Source organism: Monodelphis domestica, chromosome 4, assembly GCF_027887165.1.
Source record: "Monodelphis domestica isolate mMonDom1 chromosome 4, mMonDom1.pri, whole genome shotgun sequence".
Lineage (NCBI taxonomy): Eukaryota > Metazoa > Chordata > Mammalia > Didelphimorphia > Didelphidae > Monodelphis > Monodelphis domestica.
The window spans coordinates 206,248,280-206,263,588 of record NC_077230.1 but is presented as its reverse complement, the minus strand read 5'-3'; the positions used below and the strand labels follow the sequence as shown (position 1 = coordinate 206,263,588).

At 32.6% G+C, this 15,309-nt stretch overlaps 1 protein-coding gene across 1 annotated transcript in view; it reads right to left on the bottom strand.

Moving 5' to 3' along the window:
* The window catches only part of COL3A1 (collagen type III alpha 1 chain), a 62,988-nt gene that overhangs the window by 33,034 nt on the left and 14,645 nt on the right, over window positions 1-15,309 (bottom strand). Inside the window, exons 2-8 of the mRNA XM_001378421.5 lie at window positions 9,309-9,511; window positions 7,679-7,726; window positions 6,832-6,945; window positions 5,616-5,687; window positions 1,093-1,146; window positions 609-662; window positions 216-269 (exon numbers count right to left, since the gene is read on the bottom strand). Of these exons, the coding sequence (XP_001378458.3) occupies window positions 216-269; window positions 609-662; window positions 1,093-1,146; window positions 5,616-5,687; window positions 6,832-6,945; window positions 7,679-7,726; window positions 9,309-9,511 (599 nt within the window). The remainder of the gene's footprint in view (window positions 1-215; window positions 270-608; window positions 663-1,092; window positions 1,147-5,615; window positions 5,688-6,831; window positions 6,946-7,678; window positions 7,727-9,308; window positions 9,512-15,309) is intronic.

Genomic DNA, 15,309 nt, shown 5'->3' with positions numbered 1-15,309 from the left:
TAATATGGCATTACTTTGTATGTGTTTTTTAGATAATCATTAGGTGAATGAAAAAAAATCATTTGTAAAAAGTATAGTTAAGGCTTTAAGTAATCAATTTCAAAAGATATCTCAGTTTACTTATTTGCCTTCTGTACTGTTGACATAATATAAACTCAGAAACACTTTTTGATAATATTGGCCTTTCTTTCCTTAGTCAACCTTTAATAACTTACATCTTTTCCTGCTGGCCCTGCTGGACCCATAGCACCAGGTGGTCCTGGAGGTCCCTGAAATTAGGAAAGAAAGATAAACATCATAGTATGATAAAAATTTTGGTAATTTTTTGGGAAATGTAACCAAGTAAACCTTGGTATTAATAAATATAATATTGATTCCCACAGGGGATATTTTTGCCAGAAATAATTTTAATATTTATTTTATTTAAAAGGGAACTTGTTTGACTTATTTCCAGTGGTCCTGAAAAAAAAAGGATCCTGATATTATGAGTGAGTCTTATCTTAAGAAAATCTGAACATATTTATTAAATAGAAGTGAATCAAGATAATATCGTAATGAATGTTAATTAACTGTATTAGTAAATTGAAAAATACTCAAGCATTACTTACTGAGGGACCAGCTTGCCCAGGCTCACCAGGGGGACCTTGGTAGCCATTAGTACCCTAATGCATAGCAGAAAATACAGCAGATTTTAGAATTAATTTTTATTTGCTAAATTTATACTAAAAAAGAGCTAATGATAATGCAGAATTCTTGATTTAAGTATCAAATTTTATTTCAATTCCTATACTTTGATTATAATTAAATCACCTTTCCTTCCCCCTCCCCCATTAAAGAGGTGAAAGAGTTGAGGAGAGAAAGCTAAATCAATTCTCCAAAGCAGAAATTTAAAATATTTGAATTTATCAAAATAAGACATCCATAAAGACTCTTTTTCAATGCCACTAATCATAATCATTAGAAAAGAATAGCTTAATATGAATACATACATAGCCTTATTACCTTAGAAAAGGCAAGAGAAAAATAGGAAGTAATCACAAATCTGAATTATGCAATCTACAGTAAGAGGAAAACATAGACTAGATTACTTACAGGGGAACCAGGATGACCAGGTGGACCAGGAGGACCAGAAGGTCCTGGAATACCCTAAAATATGTATTTGAATAATAATTATAATTAAAAAACATGTAAATAGCATTGTATTTATAAATTAGGGAAATAACTGATGGCAAATTACATTGAGATCCTAGAAAATAGAGCTGGAAGAGCAAGAAGTCATTTTGTCCATATTCCCAAGTTTACAGATAAGGAAACCAAGGCCCAGAATTATTAAATGAGTGGTCCATGGCTGTACAGGAAAGATAATCAAAACATAAACAAGGTAATTGGGTGAGGGGACATGTGCATCATAAAGGTGTTTGATTTTACAAGCACCTCCATTAGAAAGGAGATTTAGAAAACTAAAAAAAATTGAATCCAGATCTTTTGATTATTGAACCAGTGTTCTTTCTACTCTAGGGTCTTAAAATATCTTTTAAATTATGAGACTATTATGTTATTTATAAATAAGTGAATATGAGAAAAAGAACTTATTAAGAATTTACTAAGTACAAAGCACTGTGCTAAGTGCCAAAGATGCTGAAAGAAAAATAATAGTTTCAACTCTTTTTTTTAACCCTTACCTTCCACCTTGGAATCAATACTGTAATTGGTTCCAAGACAGAAGAGTGGTAAAGGCTAAACAATGGGGGTCAAGTGACTTGCCCAGAGTCACACAGCTGGGATGTGTCTGAGGCCAGATTTGAACCTAGGATCTCCAGTCTCTAGGCTTAACTGTCAATCCACTGAGTTACTCAGCTGTCCCCAGTTTCAACTCTTAAGGGGACTATATTTTAATAAGAGGAGACAACATATATAAGTTCTAGCTGTAAGTCAGATGGAAAAGCCTATATCACAGATGGTGAACCTTTCAGAGATGGGGTGCTGGGTCCTTCCCACTACCTATCCCCCAGATTGAGGTGCAGTGTCCTTCCTCCACATTGAGTGCCAGTTCTGTCCCACCCTTACCCTACACAGGGGTCGAGGAAGCACTCCCTTTGGGCTGCTGGGTAGAGGGGCAGGTGAAGTGAAGAATTTACTCAGTCAGGGTAGAGAGGGGGAGGGGAGTGGCCTGAGTGCGCCTCTCCCCTCTAGCTCTGCCACCAGTGAGCCACCCACCTCCCTCTCGCTCCTGCTCTCCCACTGGCTGCTGGGCAGAGAGGTGAGAGATGTGAAAAAATGTACTCAAGAGAGGGGTGAGGGGAGCCACATCACCAAAGTCCCTCTCTCTCTGCCTTTCTAGTAACAGATTGGGGGGGGGGGAGTGGAGAAGGGAAGGAGACCAAGGGCCCACAGTGAGTTCTCTGCAAGTCATCTTTGACACTTGTGCCATAGGTTCACCATCACTGCTCTATATTACAAAGTTATACCAGTAAAGAAAATAGTAATGCATTTTAAATGTGTATTCCACCAATGAAATCATATTTCCTTATGCTTTATGTTTTGCTTATTATTTTGGTTAATGGTTTTGCCTTTGTAAATGCAATTCCATAGCTTAGCACAGTGCCTGACACAAAATAAGAATGCAAATGCTGATTATGTATTGTCTAATGTGCATGAGATTTGATTCACTGCTTGGAATTTGCAGCTAAATTTGGATAATTAAATTTTCTTTAATTTAGACTAGTTTAAAAATGTCATTTTCCATAGAATTAACATTTGGCTACCAATATTCCATGAAATACTGACCTGATAACAGACCTATCATTAGGAAAAAATCCAGTAACAAGAACAGAAACAAGTGACCAGAAACTCAGTTTCTTTTGATAGAGTTGCTCTTATTGGGGTTCCTGAACTTTGCTGAGTGATACTTCTGAATCAAGTTAGAAGTAATATTTATTTTCTCATTAGCATCTTCTCTGGATTGCTAATAAACAATGCTCTTAGAGGTTTGGTTGAAAGGAAGAGAAATGAAAATGAGTGCAAAAGAGAGGTTACTTTTTAGAACATCAGTATCTGTTTAGCATAAAACCACAAAATAAAGAGTATTTTAAGGTGCTAGATGATGTGGAATAATGGTCACCCTATGACAAAGACATTTAAAGGGTATTTAAATACATACCAATGAGTCTAATTCACTACTATGTACTGCATGAAAGGCAAACCTTTGATGTGCAGAAGTTATTAGAATGTCACATTAACCTATAGATATGAGTCTTATTTTACTAACTTAAAAGTAGAAGCAATATGATAGAATAAAATTATTTCCAATAGGATTTAGTGTCAGAACTGAATATTAGTAAACCTTGAATAGTGCAAATTGTTTACTTCCAAGTTTAAATAACTAGTTAAAATAAAAGATATCCATGGGGAGAATTTTTTTTCTGTCATTTTTATTATTTGCAAAAAAATTTTCCCCTGAAATTTCTCTGTTTAGTTACAAATATATTTTGTTTGTTTCTCTTTATCTAAAATTAATATTATCTTATTTCCTTATTTCTTCTTCTTCTTCTTCTTTTAAAAATCTCCTTTTATACTTGACTATTGGCAATCTAGAAAAGCTGGCAATATGGTAGAGCATAGTCTTCTTGGAGAACTAATAAAGTCCCACAATAAGGTCAACTTTTTTGGAAGATTTGGACAAGAAGAAAAAGGATAAGAAAGATTTGTAGATTGTGATTTGATTAGGCAGAATGTAAATCTAAAATCCATTAAACATATGTATGTCTATATGTCCATTTTAAAAAGTACTAAATCCTTCTGCCATCTTAATATCTGAATGTGAATTGTATATTCCCCTTTCTACAAATAAGTTTCTTTCTAATTCTTTCTAATTCAATGCTTCAGAATTGTCAGCATTTGGAACATAGATTTTATATATTTACTTAAAGGGAAGATTTTATTTCTACTCTTGTGACCTAGATTTGTAAAGAAAAAGATATCTTCTGTGCCCATGTCTGTTGTGTTTCTGAAAAGTGTTTAAGACATTTTTAGATATGGGTATATGGACATCCCCTAGATTGTCTTAAATACCAATGGATTTAGTATCAACTTCCTTTAGCAGAGTTTTGATAGAGAGTTATCACACACTAATGACACTGCAGTGGAACTCAGTGGTCATGGGCTATCTGCTTTCTGTTTCCTTTCTGTCTCAATGGCTGATCCATGACTTAATAACAACACATCTGGCTTCACAGTTGGGCTGGTTGCCTTCTTATGTAGTGGAGAGAGGGGTGTTGGTAGGGTAACTGTGGAAGAGGGTAGGAAATATATTGATCTATTAGCCATCAATAGTGATCAATAGGCAACTCCAGAATATCCCCTCTAGCTGTATCTCTTTAGTAACTCCAGAATACCTATCTCCATTGCAACTAGACACCTTGAGGTTTCCCTTAGTAGTAGTATCTCCATTAAATTAAGGCACCCTGAGGTTTCCCCTAGTATTTCTCCAGTCAAGCGAGAGTATATCCATTCACCACAACTAGAAATAGATCCACAGAGTATCCTTTTTCTAATACAATAACTCAATGTTTACATAATAATCTTGGAGTTTAGAAGAAAAATGAGTCCAAATCTCACTTCAGATGTCTACTAACTATGTGGACCTGGGCACAAACTCAGTTTCCTCATCTGCAAAATGGTGATAATAATATCATCTACTCCCCAGTATTGTTGGGAAGATAAAATGAGATAACATCATAAAATATTTTATAAACTTTAAAGTACTATATGAATGCTAAGTATTATCCTAATAATATATTATGCTAAGTATTATCCTAATGATATGTCTTAAAGATATATGCATATATTTATATACATTTATAACTAATAATATTGTAAAAATATTATAAATGTGTATAAAAGCTAGCAATAAAGAGACCTGGATCACAGAACTATGTCCTATGGAAAGAAATGTATACATATCTTAACTTGAAGGATTTGTTTCAATAGTTTGAGAAATTTAGCATTAATGGCTTTAATATCTGATAAAGTTATTAAAGAAGTATAAAGATATAAGAAAATCATAAAATGATAGATATATAGAACTAAAATGGACGTGTGAGACTATCTTGTCCAATCATTATTTTATAGATGACAAAATTAAAGGCTATAAAGGTGAAATGATTTTTATAAAGTCAGGGTATAAGTGACAGGGCAGGTATTTGAACACCAGTATTCAGACTTCAAATCTAGCCTTTCGGCTACAATGAAGAGCTTAAAAAAATGAAGAGAGGAACAATGAATTATGGCAAGCAAAACAGAGAACAAATAACAAAGGGTATGTAAGCATAAAGGGAGATGGAAGAATAAGGCATGCATAAAACTAAGGGAATGTGGAAAAAATGATGATGGGAGAAGTGAAGGAAAGTGGAGGAGGCTACTCTGGGAAGAACATGATAGAAATAAACCATCACTTTCTTGTGCATCTGTGGGGAATAGTCCCTTTTGGACAGTTCTAAGATGATCATTCAACTAGAAAACTGTATTTCTTAGAAGAGCAAACATCTAAAAACTAACAATCTAAAAGGAAAAAAACAAGTTAATATTCTGGAAAATAGATAAAAGGTGATACATACAGGTGGCCCTGGAAGGCCTGGTCCTCCTCCTCCTCCAGACTTGACATCATAGGATTCAAATTGAGGTAAATTCTGGAACAGAAAAATGGAAGTTAATGTGATTGAATTAATTAAAAATTTCATTTGATGCCATTGTCAGATTTTTTTAGACAAATGGTTTGAGAATACTATGTGATTAGGAGAGGATTTTTTTTTGCACTTCAAAGCTAGAGTCATATAGTCTGTCCCCTAAGTGAAATAGGATTGTATCACATAATCATCTGACTTGTTTATCTCTTCTGTGTAGTCATAATCTGTTTTAGGATTACAAGTTCCCTTAATTTTACAAAAAAAAATAATGCAACTAAAACACAACAAAGAAATGAAGAAATTTGAAACTTGCTTTATATTACTTATCTAATTAGGGACAGAATCCAGGATTATTAAATCACAGACTAATGCTTAGATTCAAGAAAATATAACAGAATAGTTACATATTATACCTGCTTGATTTACACATAAATTTGCACTAAAAATTATATTAGAAGACAGACAGAATGGTGGATTCTTTTAGATCTATTCTATCTTTGTCCTTGGATAAATGGATGATTATTAAGATCTCTTTTATGCCATAACTTAGATCATTAGACAGTTATTGTTTTAGAGTATGAAGTGTGAAATACAGTCAAGAATTTAATAGTATATGGATGGCATTAAAAAAAAAGGACAGTTTGTGGACAGACATTCCTGTCACTACCATAAATATTTCCTTTGAAAGCATAGTAAGAGTAATTATCTTGAAAGAAATGGCCATTTTTTTGGTGAAATGTTCAAGAAAGTTTGGAATTGGTGAGTGGAGATGATAAAAGTAAATTTGGTTACAGTGATATACTAAGGAAAAGTAAAGCGATTAGATAAATGAAGGGGAACAATAATGATATTTTTCAGGACTTGTAATTTGAATATTAAAAGGATAGTGAACAGATGACCTTCATCTTCACTGAGGATGCACAAGATAGCACAAAAGGATGAAACTGTAGTATGAGAGAACTGTTTAGATTAGACATGGCAGCGAATAAGACAATTAGGGTGTTAAAAGAAAAATGGACATCTTCAAGAAGCATTCTCATGGAATCTTTAGTCAGTTTCCAGCTCTCACAGATGGTTAGAGAATGGTCTTGATTAAATGAAGAATTCACAAAAATATAGGAATATTTGGGTCATTTTAACATTTTACCTGATTAATAGATGGACATGATTCACAGATTCCGGGGGGGCCAGGAGTACCAGGAGTACCTGGTTGTCCAGGGATCCCAGGATCACCATTTCTCCCAGGAATACCAGGTGGGCCCTAGAAAAGAAAAAGAAAAAATAACCAGATATTTTCCAATAATGCAATGAAAAAGTCCTAATGATTTAAAATAAATAACATATGTTGTAGAGTTTAATTTTCAAGATCTTGAATGAGAAAAACAACCTCTTGGGAATAAATGATACATTTTTTTCTATTGGGAAGTGTATCCCTTGGTGGAAAATGACACTAATTATTGTGTAAATATGCTAGCTCAATCTGAATCCATATTAAAGTTTCTTTACTTTTGAGTATCTCATGGGTCCCTTTGGCAATTTGACAAAGGTTACATAACCCTTTTAAGAATAATATGTTTAAGTGGGAAAAATAAAATCTTACAAATTTAGCCACATATATTTAAATAGAATAATCAAAATATTGTTAAAATTGATAGAACACTTAAAATTTATCCATAGGCCCAACAAACAGTCTGTGGATTCTAGGTTAAAATCGCTAAAACCTTATGGCTAGTAGCTAGTTTGTGAGATTTTAATCCTAATTTTCTATGTGAAACACAAGTTGATTATGGATTTATCAAAACTGAAATATAAAATAAAAATGTTGTTGCAGCAATTTTGCATGGTTTCTAGCATTCAAAAAGATGGCAATGAAAGAATGAAGAATGAGAGCATTCTCACAGCTAGGAAAGGCCATGGTAAAGATAGACATACTGGAAATCTCTCATCAAATTCACTTTATTTTCATTAAAGGTTGTTTTTTTTTTTTTACTTACAGGATCTCCTTTTGGGCCTGCAGGTGCGCCATTAGGAGGATGGGGAGGCTAGGCAGGAAAAGAAAGACAAGATAAGAAAGGCATAGGAGAAATTTTCTTATGAAACATAGAACCAATATTTAAGAACTAGACCTGTAAAATAAAAATTACTAAAAACTGGGTTTTAATTCCCATTGTTGGAAAGTTGCTCTGTACCATGGTTTTCTAGAGATGCCAGTGGAATTTGACAGCTATAATTTATTTCATCTCAATCTCTGAAAGAAAACTATTTTTACCTCGTAGTTTCTTGAAAATACTACCATATATTATAGAACTTTGTAAGTTGACATGAGTGATTTTTATGACCAATAAAATCTTTTTATCTTAGTTAGTGACTAACTACCACATGAAGCTCCTCCTCTTTACTTAAGTGGTGTTAAACTTTAAAATATTCAAAAGTAGAGCTTGAATCACTTGAAACTCTAATAATTATCCATTTAGGAAAAAATGCTTAATAGAATTGGTTTTGAAATGTACTCATGTATTGACTGCCAATCCTAAAATCATGTAGGGGATCAGGGGATATGGAACAAACTAGCTTTGTTACCAAAGGCAAGTAATTTAAACTCTCAGTGCCCTCATGAAACCCTCTTAAGAAAATTAGTTTCAAATGATTTGTTGATCTGCTTTGGTGGAGAGAGTTTTCACATGTGGAAGTAAGTATATGGATGAAATCACAGATATGTATTGTTGATTGTAATAATACAAACATTAGGGAATAGTATTTTCCTAAAGATAATTCTGAATCAACTCAATTGCTTTGGTCAGTTTGAGTTTGAAATAGAGATTAGAGGATAACCATTTTTCCATTCTTGATTCTCCATTTGAATGCACATTAAGTAAAATTTTACTTCTTTTCAATGTTATTTTATTCTTCTTTCCCCAACTGCTCTTTTCTTTTTCCTAGAACTTAATGAATACCCAGAAAATCTCAGCCCAAGATGACTTCCATGGCCTTTTCCCTATTTCACCTCAGAGTTTCCCATTGTTTTGTGTATTTCACTGACATTATAAGACACTATCAATAATTAATTGAGCATGAAATGTATTGAGTACTATAGTAGGTTCTGGAACTTAATTCATAGTGAAATGAAATACTACACATGAAAAGAATGTTTACTGATAAATACGACATCATTTTTTAAAAACAGATGTCTTAGAAAGAGGCATAGACTAAGTACCAATCAATTTAGGTATGAAGAAAGATATATTTAGATATTCTAAGTTTTGATTTCAATTGATAACCTGGAGATATATTGCATGCCTCCTTATTAATGGACCAGTTTTGAAGTATAATCCATGTTTTGGGTCTTTTTTGGCAATAACAACTCTTCAAGACCAAGGACTAAGTTATATAAAGATTATAATTTGCATTAGTGGAGGAAATACTTAAAATGATTAAATTATGTTCTCTTGAAGTATATTTCTATTTAGCTATTGATGAATAACACAATAAAATGGATACACTTAGTTAAAAATGATAATAATGTGGCCAAAATAGAATAACATTTTTCATTGGCCCAGGTAAACATATAAAATCAATATACTTAAATATGAATATTGCATAGTTTAATGTTTTCTTTAAACTTACAGGTGATGGTGGCTGAGGACAAACTGGACAGCATTCTCCAAATGGAATCTCTGGGCTGGGACAGTCCAACTCCTGTTCATCACATATTATGTCATCACAGAGAACAGATCCTGAGTCACACACACATATTTGGCATGGTTCTGGCTTCCAAACATCTCTGTCTGCATATGACTGGCCAAGATGGGTACATCCTGCATCAATTACTGGAAAAAATGAGAGATGATTTTATAGCTTTCTGCTTCATTCAAATATGACATTTCCAAGCTCCCAGGAATATATTTGATAAGCTTAGCAAGATAAATCTATTTCTAAAGGCTTAAAGAACATATATATATATATAGCTATATTTATAAATTAATGCTGAAACAAAAGACATTTCATGCAAAGAACAAATAACTGTGGGTGGTCTTCTTGATATAGGGATTTCACTATATTACTTTATTTACTATACTATTTTTCATTCAGCCCAAGGGCACTCAAATATATTTTCCATATGTAGTGGAAATTTTAAACTGTCTCCCTCATCCCCTCTGATAAATACAGAGAAGGCAATTTTGGATAAATAGAACATTCTAATGTAGTTCTGCTTCACAGAAAACATTACCATCATACAAAGTAAAGAAATGTTTTTAATACAAATTCTTCTTAGTCAAAAATGTTTGTATAATACCATTGGAGGTGGAAGAAACTAAATTACTTAAATAATGATTCAAACTTTGAAAATAATCATTTTTTGGCCAACCAAGTTTTGAATATACTCAGGATCCTTATAATACAAATAGAGTTGCTAAGAATATTATCATGTCTAGATATCTGACCCATATAAGAAATCAGCAAACAAGGGGAGAGCTAGTAGTTCAGTGGATTGAAAGTCAAGTTCAAAGATGGGAACTCCTAGGTTCAAATTTGGCTTCAGACGTTTCCTAACTGTGTGACTCTGGGTGAATCACTTACTCCCCCCATTCCCTAGCCTTTCTTGCTCTTCTGCCTCAGAATCAATATGAGTATTGAGTCTAAGGTGAAACATAAAGTTTTTTTTTTAAGACATCAACAAAGAACTGTAATGAAATCATATTTCAGTGGAAAGTTACAAGATTTAGGTGTTTCATGATGTTTAGTGACTTTTATCCAACATTTTTATCTTCTTTCTTGTGAAAATTTTATTCAAAATTTTGAAAATGTTATCTTATTTTTTCACTTATAGTATAAACACACATTAAAGCATTCCTTAGCTTCTTGTTATTACCAAGAACATTTAGGGAAATGGTGAGTCAGCTTCATAATTTTGCTATTCCATGATATGTCATCTTTTATATTCAAGAATAATGCAGCCTCAGCATCTTTTAAAATATTGCCCTAGTAATGGTGTATTTGCATCATCCCATCTATCTATCTTCAGTATTTCAGGCTGCTTGGACAGATTAGGACTAAGAATTCAGTCCCACTTCTAAAGAGATGGGGATAAAGAAATCTGAAGTAGCATAACCTCAACAAATTTAGCCAAACTGATCAGTCTACAATATTCTGTTTAAACATTTCTCCAAATATTGGTGGACTCTTCTAAATTCTTTGTATTATCAAATTATTCATATGCCAAATAGTAACTTTTAAAAAAGAAAAAGGCATTTTGGACCAATTAAAAAAAAAGACGAGGTATCAACCATTTGTTGCTCAAATCAAATGCTTTTATCTCAAATATTAAATGTGTTCTATAATTCTTTACAGGTCACTGTGAAAAATTTAACTTCATAAATCTTTCATATGCATTTTTACAAGTTCCTCTATTTTGCCCATAATTTGAGTTGAGCTGGTATTGTGAATTGGGTTTAGAGTTACTCTTTGAAGAGTTGAATTTCTTCATAACATATCAAAATGTTGGACCTTGCATTAATTTCTTCTAAAAAAGTCTCCAGTCTATTCTATATCATTGTTCTTAAGAGCAGGAACTAATTTTTGCTTTTCTTAATATTCTCATTGCTTTGTTCAGTATTAGGCCTGTGAGAAGTATTTAATAATCGCTTGTTTACTGACTGACCAACCTCAAACTCAAATACAAGCCCCTAATCACTGTAGACCAATTTCCTTTTTAAATAACTGCAAATCATGTAATTAAACCTTACTACAATGTCCAAAAATTCTATGTGACGTTGTTGAAGTCACTCAGTCTCTTGGATCTTAATTTCAACTTTTAATGAGAATTAGTTTAAACATTCTATGAAGTTCCATTCAGTGATGATGCCCTAATATTATGTTCTGTCTATTCACTAAAAACAAACACAATAAAATAAATTATCCCATTCTTTGGATGTATAATTTTCCCATTACAAAAATGCAAGCATGAGGCCATCTCTTTTGAGTTTTTCCTTATACTTCCCATTTTTCTTCCATGTATAGATGCAATTAATCATATCTAGTTCATTGCCTTTCCCTGGCTTCATTTTGAGTATTAACAAGCTAACTCACTGTCTTCTATACACTCAGCAGGGGAACAGACAACACAAGTTTTAGCAAAAGGGATAACCTAAAAGAGGAATTTTTAGAATATCAGTTACCAGAATTTTATGTGAGGTGAAGAGACTATTTAATCTTACTTTCTTGGCTCAATCTGTACTCATTATGAAAACTACTTATAGGAAAAGATTCTTAATGCAAAAATCCAATTAACAATTTGATATACATCAGAAATACATTTCCTCTTCAAACTTTCTAATGCTTCTAGCATTTCTGTAGTTATGAAGACATACTAAAAACTGTTTTAAAGAAGTAGGAAAAAATTACCTGTGAAATGTTATACACAGAACACATTTATTGGGAATGTTGTATATCATTATAAGTTAAGTCAACCACATTTTTTCTCTTTGACAACTTAAAAGTTTTGTTAGATATTATTAATATATCAAACTTAAAAGTCCAAGAGTGTTAGAGCTGGAAAGTACCTCAGAATTGATCTAGTCCAAACTCATCATTTTACACATGAAGAAACTGGGGAAAATAAGTTATTTGCCTAAGGTCATTGGGACTTGAATCCAGGATCTTTGATCATAATCCATTACTCTTTCTACATTGTGGAAATGAAAAATTATTTTTTACTACTGTATACATTTTGAGCTTAGTAGAGGAATTTATATTCATATTAGGTCACAGTATAAGTTGGAAGGAAGTTAATATGTGGAGAAAAAAGTCATCACTAGCAGTTGTTTAGATAATGTGTTGTAATGGAAAATGTATTGTATTTGAAAACAGAAAATTTTAATTCTATTTCTCATTAAAGTTATCTTTGTAGAGTTGGATCCTCATTTCCCCTCTGCTTGTCTCAATTTCCTCACCTGGAAAATGATGGGGTCAGATCAGATTATCTCTAAAGTATCTTTTATCTCTAATATATTTCATTGTTACGACATGACTTCTATCTTCTAAGCCAATGGTCATGTTACAATGATGTTTTGGCCTCTAGCACTTTGTATTTCATGTCTATGTCATCAGCAGAGGCTAATGTGACTATTTATCTTGGCTTACAATTTGCATAAGTTCTCTTCCTCTGTAGCCAGAAGAGTTGTATTGGCCTTCCAGCTGAATTTTCCTTTTCCTTTTCCCATGTTCTTATGTAACTGCTGTTTGCTGTCCAAACTGACCCATTCACCCCACACTTTTGCTTAGGTAATCTAAGGCATCTATGCTTTCTAGTACAGGATCCTAGTGATTATTTTTTCCCTTTAAAATAATTTTAGTAGTATTTGTATGATCAAATTCTGAGTTGACTGTTAATCATTGCAATGATGAATAGTGTTTCTTAACATAATTTATTAGTTTTTGTCCTACAATTTTTCTAGTGATTTTATATTCACCTTATGTTGACATTAAAAAAATCCAAGTAGTTATTTATCTAAATAAGAGATTCTCATGTGCTTGAAATGTGGATTTTTCCAGGGAACAGAATCACTCTATTTTTAAGTGTTGGAACATATATCTTGCTATGTTAAGCATTGCATAAAGCAGTCATTTGCATAGTTATAAGGATGTTTACAATGTAAGACCACCAAAATTTATAATATTTAAAGAAAATAGATGCACATTTATAAGTATTGAAAATGACATAAATTAATAATTTATATCACATGTTGTTATCTGTAGACAATGAAAAATATCTAATGAAAACTATTTCTTTCATCTCATTAGACTGACATGATTTATGGAATAGGCAAGTGTTTGAATGATACAAAAGAAGACGTTTGAATACCCATAAGAAGGAGGATATTGTAGAAATACAGAACTGCCTGTATAACTTGGGAAATAAAAACTTGAGAATAGCTAGATGGACAAAAAGAGAGTTGAGTAAACTCAAGCAGACAGTAAGGTTCCGGAGGTTAAGATCTTTACCTTGATGGAATAAATGAATGAATGAATGAATGAATGAATGAATGAATGAATGAATGAATGAAGCTTCCTAGCAGATAAGAACAAGTTGAATAGCTTGGAAAACAAATAAACAAAAAACCCACCAAAACAAATATAACTAAGATAGTTTATAAATGTGAAAAACTCCAAAGCATAAAGCATAAGCATTTGTCGCTTATCTATCAGATGTGATATCAAAGCTATTATAAGTTTTAAAGGAGGAAGATGATATGGCAAGTGAGAACAAAAAGTGATAAGCCTGTCTTAAGTAACTATGTTGATGGAGAGTTTTGATGAAGAGAAACCTGTTAAACAGGTGAGAGAATTCTGGTACTTGAGCTCTTTGAAGGCAGAAATTTTATTATATTTGTCTTTGTAATTATATTTCCTTGCACACTGCCTTGCCTTGTGTAGACATCCTAAAGAAAAGTTTATTAAGTTGAGAATATGTATCTATATATTTAATAGAAAAAGAACAGTTTTTTGCTCCAATAATAATCAGAACAAAAATATTTTATTTAGACAGTCTTTTCATGTATCCTAAAAGTCATTTCCCCTTAGCTTTAGAGCAAATTTCCCCATTATAAAGACAGTACAAGTGTTTTATCTGTATCTTTCCAAGTATTATATTTTAAAACATCTCTTGACTTTTATATGTGGTCACTTGTGAAGTACTCATTAATCATATTTCCTCCTATATACCATAGATTTTTTTCCCTCTCATCTCTACTGCCATAGGAGATCCTAGATTTGCTCTTTAATTTTTTTCCTTGTTGGTCTTGTTGGAAAAATAATTTCCTACTTTTTCTTATCTGTAATAACTTAATTCACTACTGTTAGACCATTTATTAACTCACTACTTCAAATATTTTACTCTATTTCCCACAATCTTTTGGTTGCTTTTCCATCACCCCTTGACTGAATACTATTTTGTGAGAATGAGACCATTTTCAGTGTTGTAAGTTTGATGAGACAGAGTTTACTGAGAATATTGAGACATTTCTCTGCTGTATTATTTAAGATGTCCTTGATTTCTAAACTTCTCAAAGAAAATTCCCCTAGATTAAAGTCTGTTCTAGGTCAAGATTGCTTCTTTCTATACTCATTAAATTCTTAAGATACTTAAAGTTGGTCTCATTCCTCTTTGGATTTAAATTTTAGACCTCGAAATTAGTTCCTGAGAGATGACTGGTGCATAGCAATAACTTAATAAATGCTTGTTGATTCATTGACCATATTTCATTTTAGGGCAAACTCAGGCCTTCTACACCTTCAAAAAATTGTTTTAGTTCATTTTCAGTGAAAACTTTTTTTTCCTCTTTCCTCAGCCCTTACTAACATTCTACTGAGGGAGAAAAGTGATCAATTTGACCAGTGTATTTTCACTTCACAGCTCCAGGATACTTATCAGCCAGTGCAGAGCAATACATTTCCCCAGGAAAAAAAAAATCAGAGGATTGCTGAGGCATGTGTTTACAGAAAAAGTGAGAACATCTTCCACCAGCCTAGCTTGCTGGTCTCCATTTGAGCAGTAGATGGGGGTATTGAACAAAAAGATGATTTTGTCTTCAGCTCTGTTCTGGGCTTTGTTTTCTTGGTTAGAGAA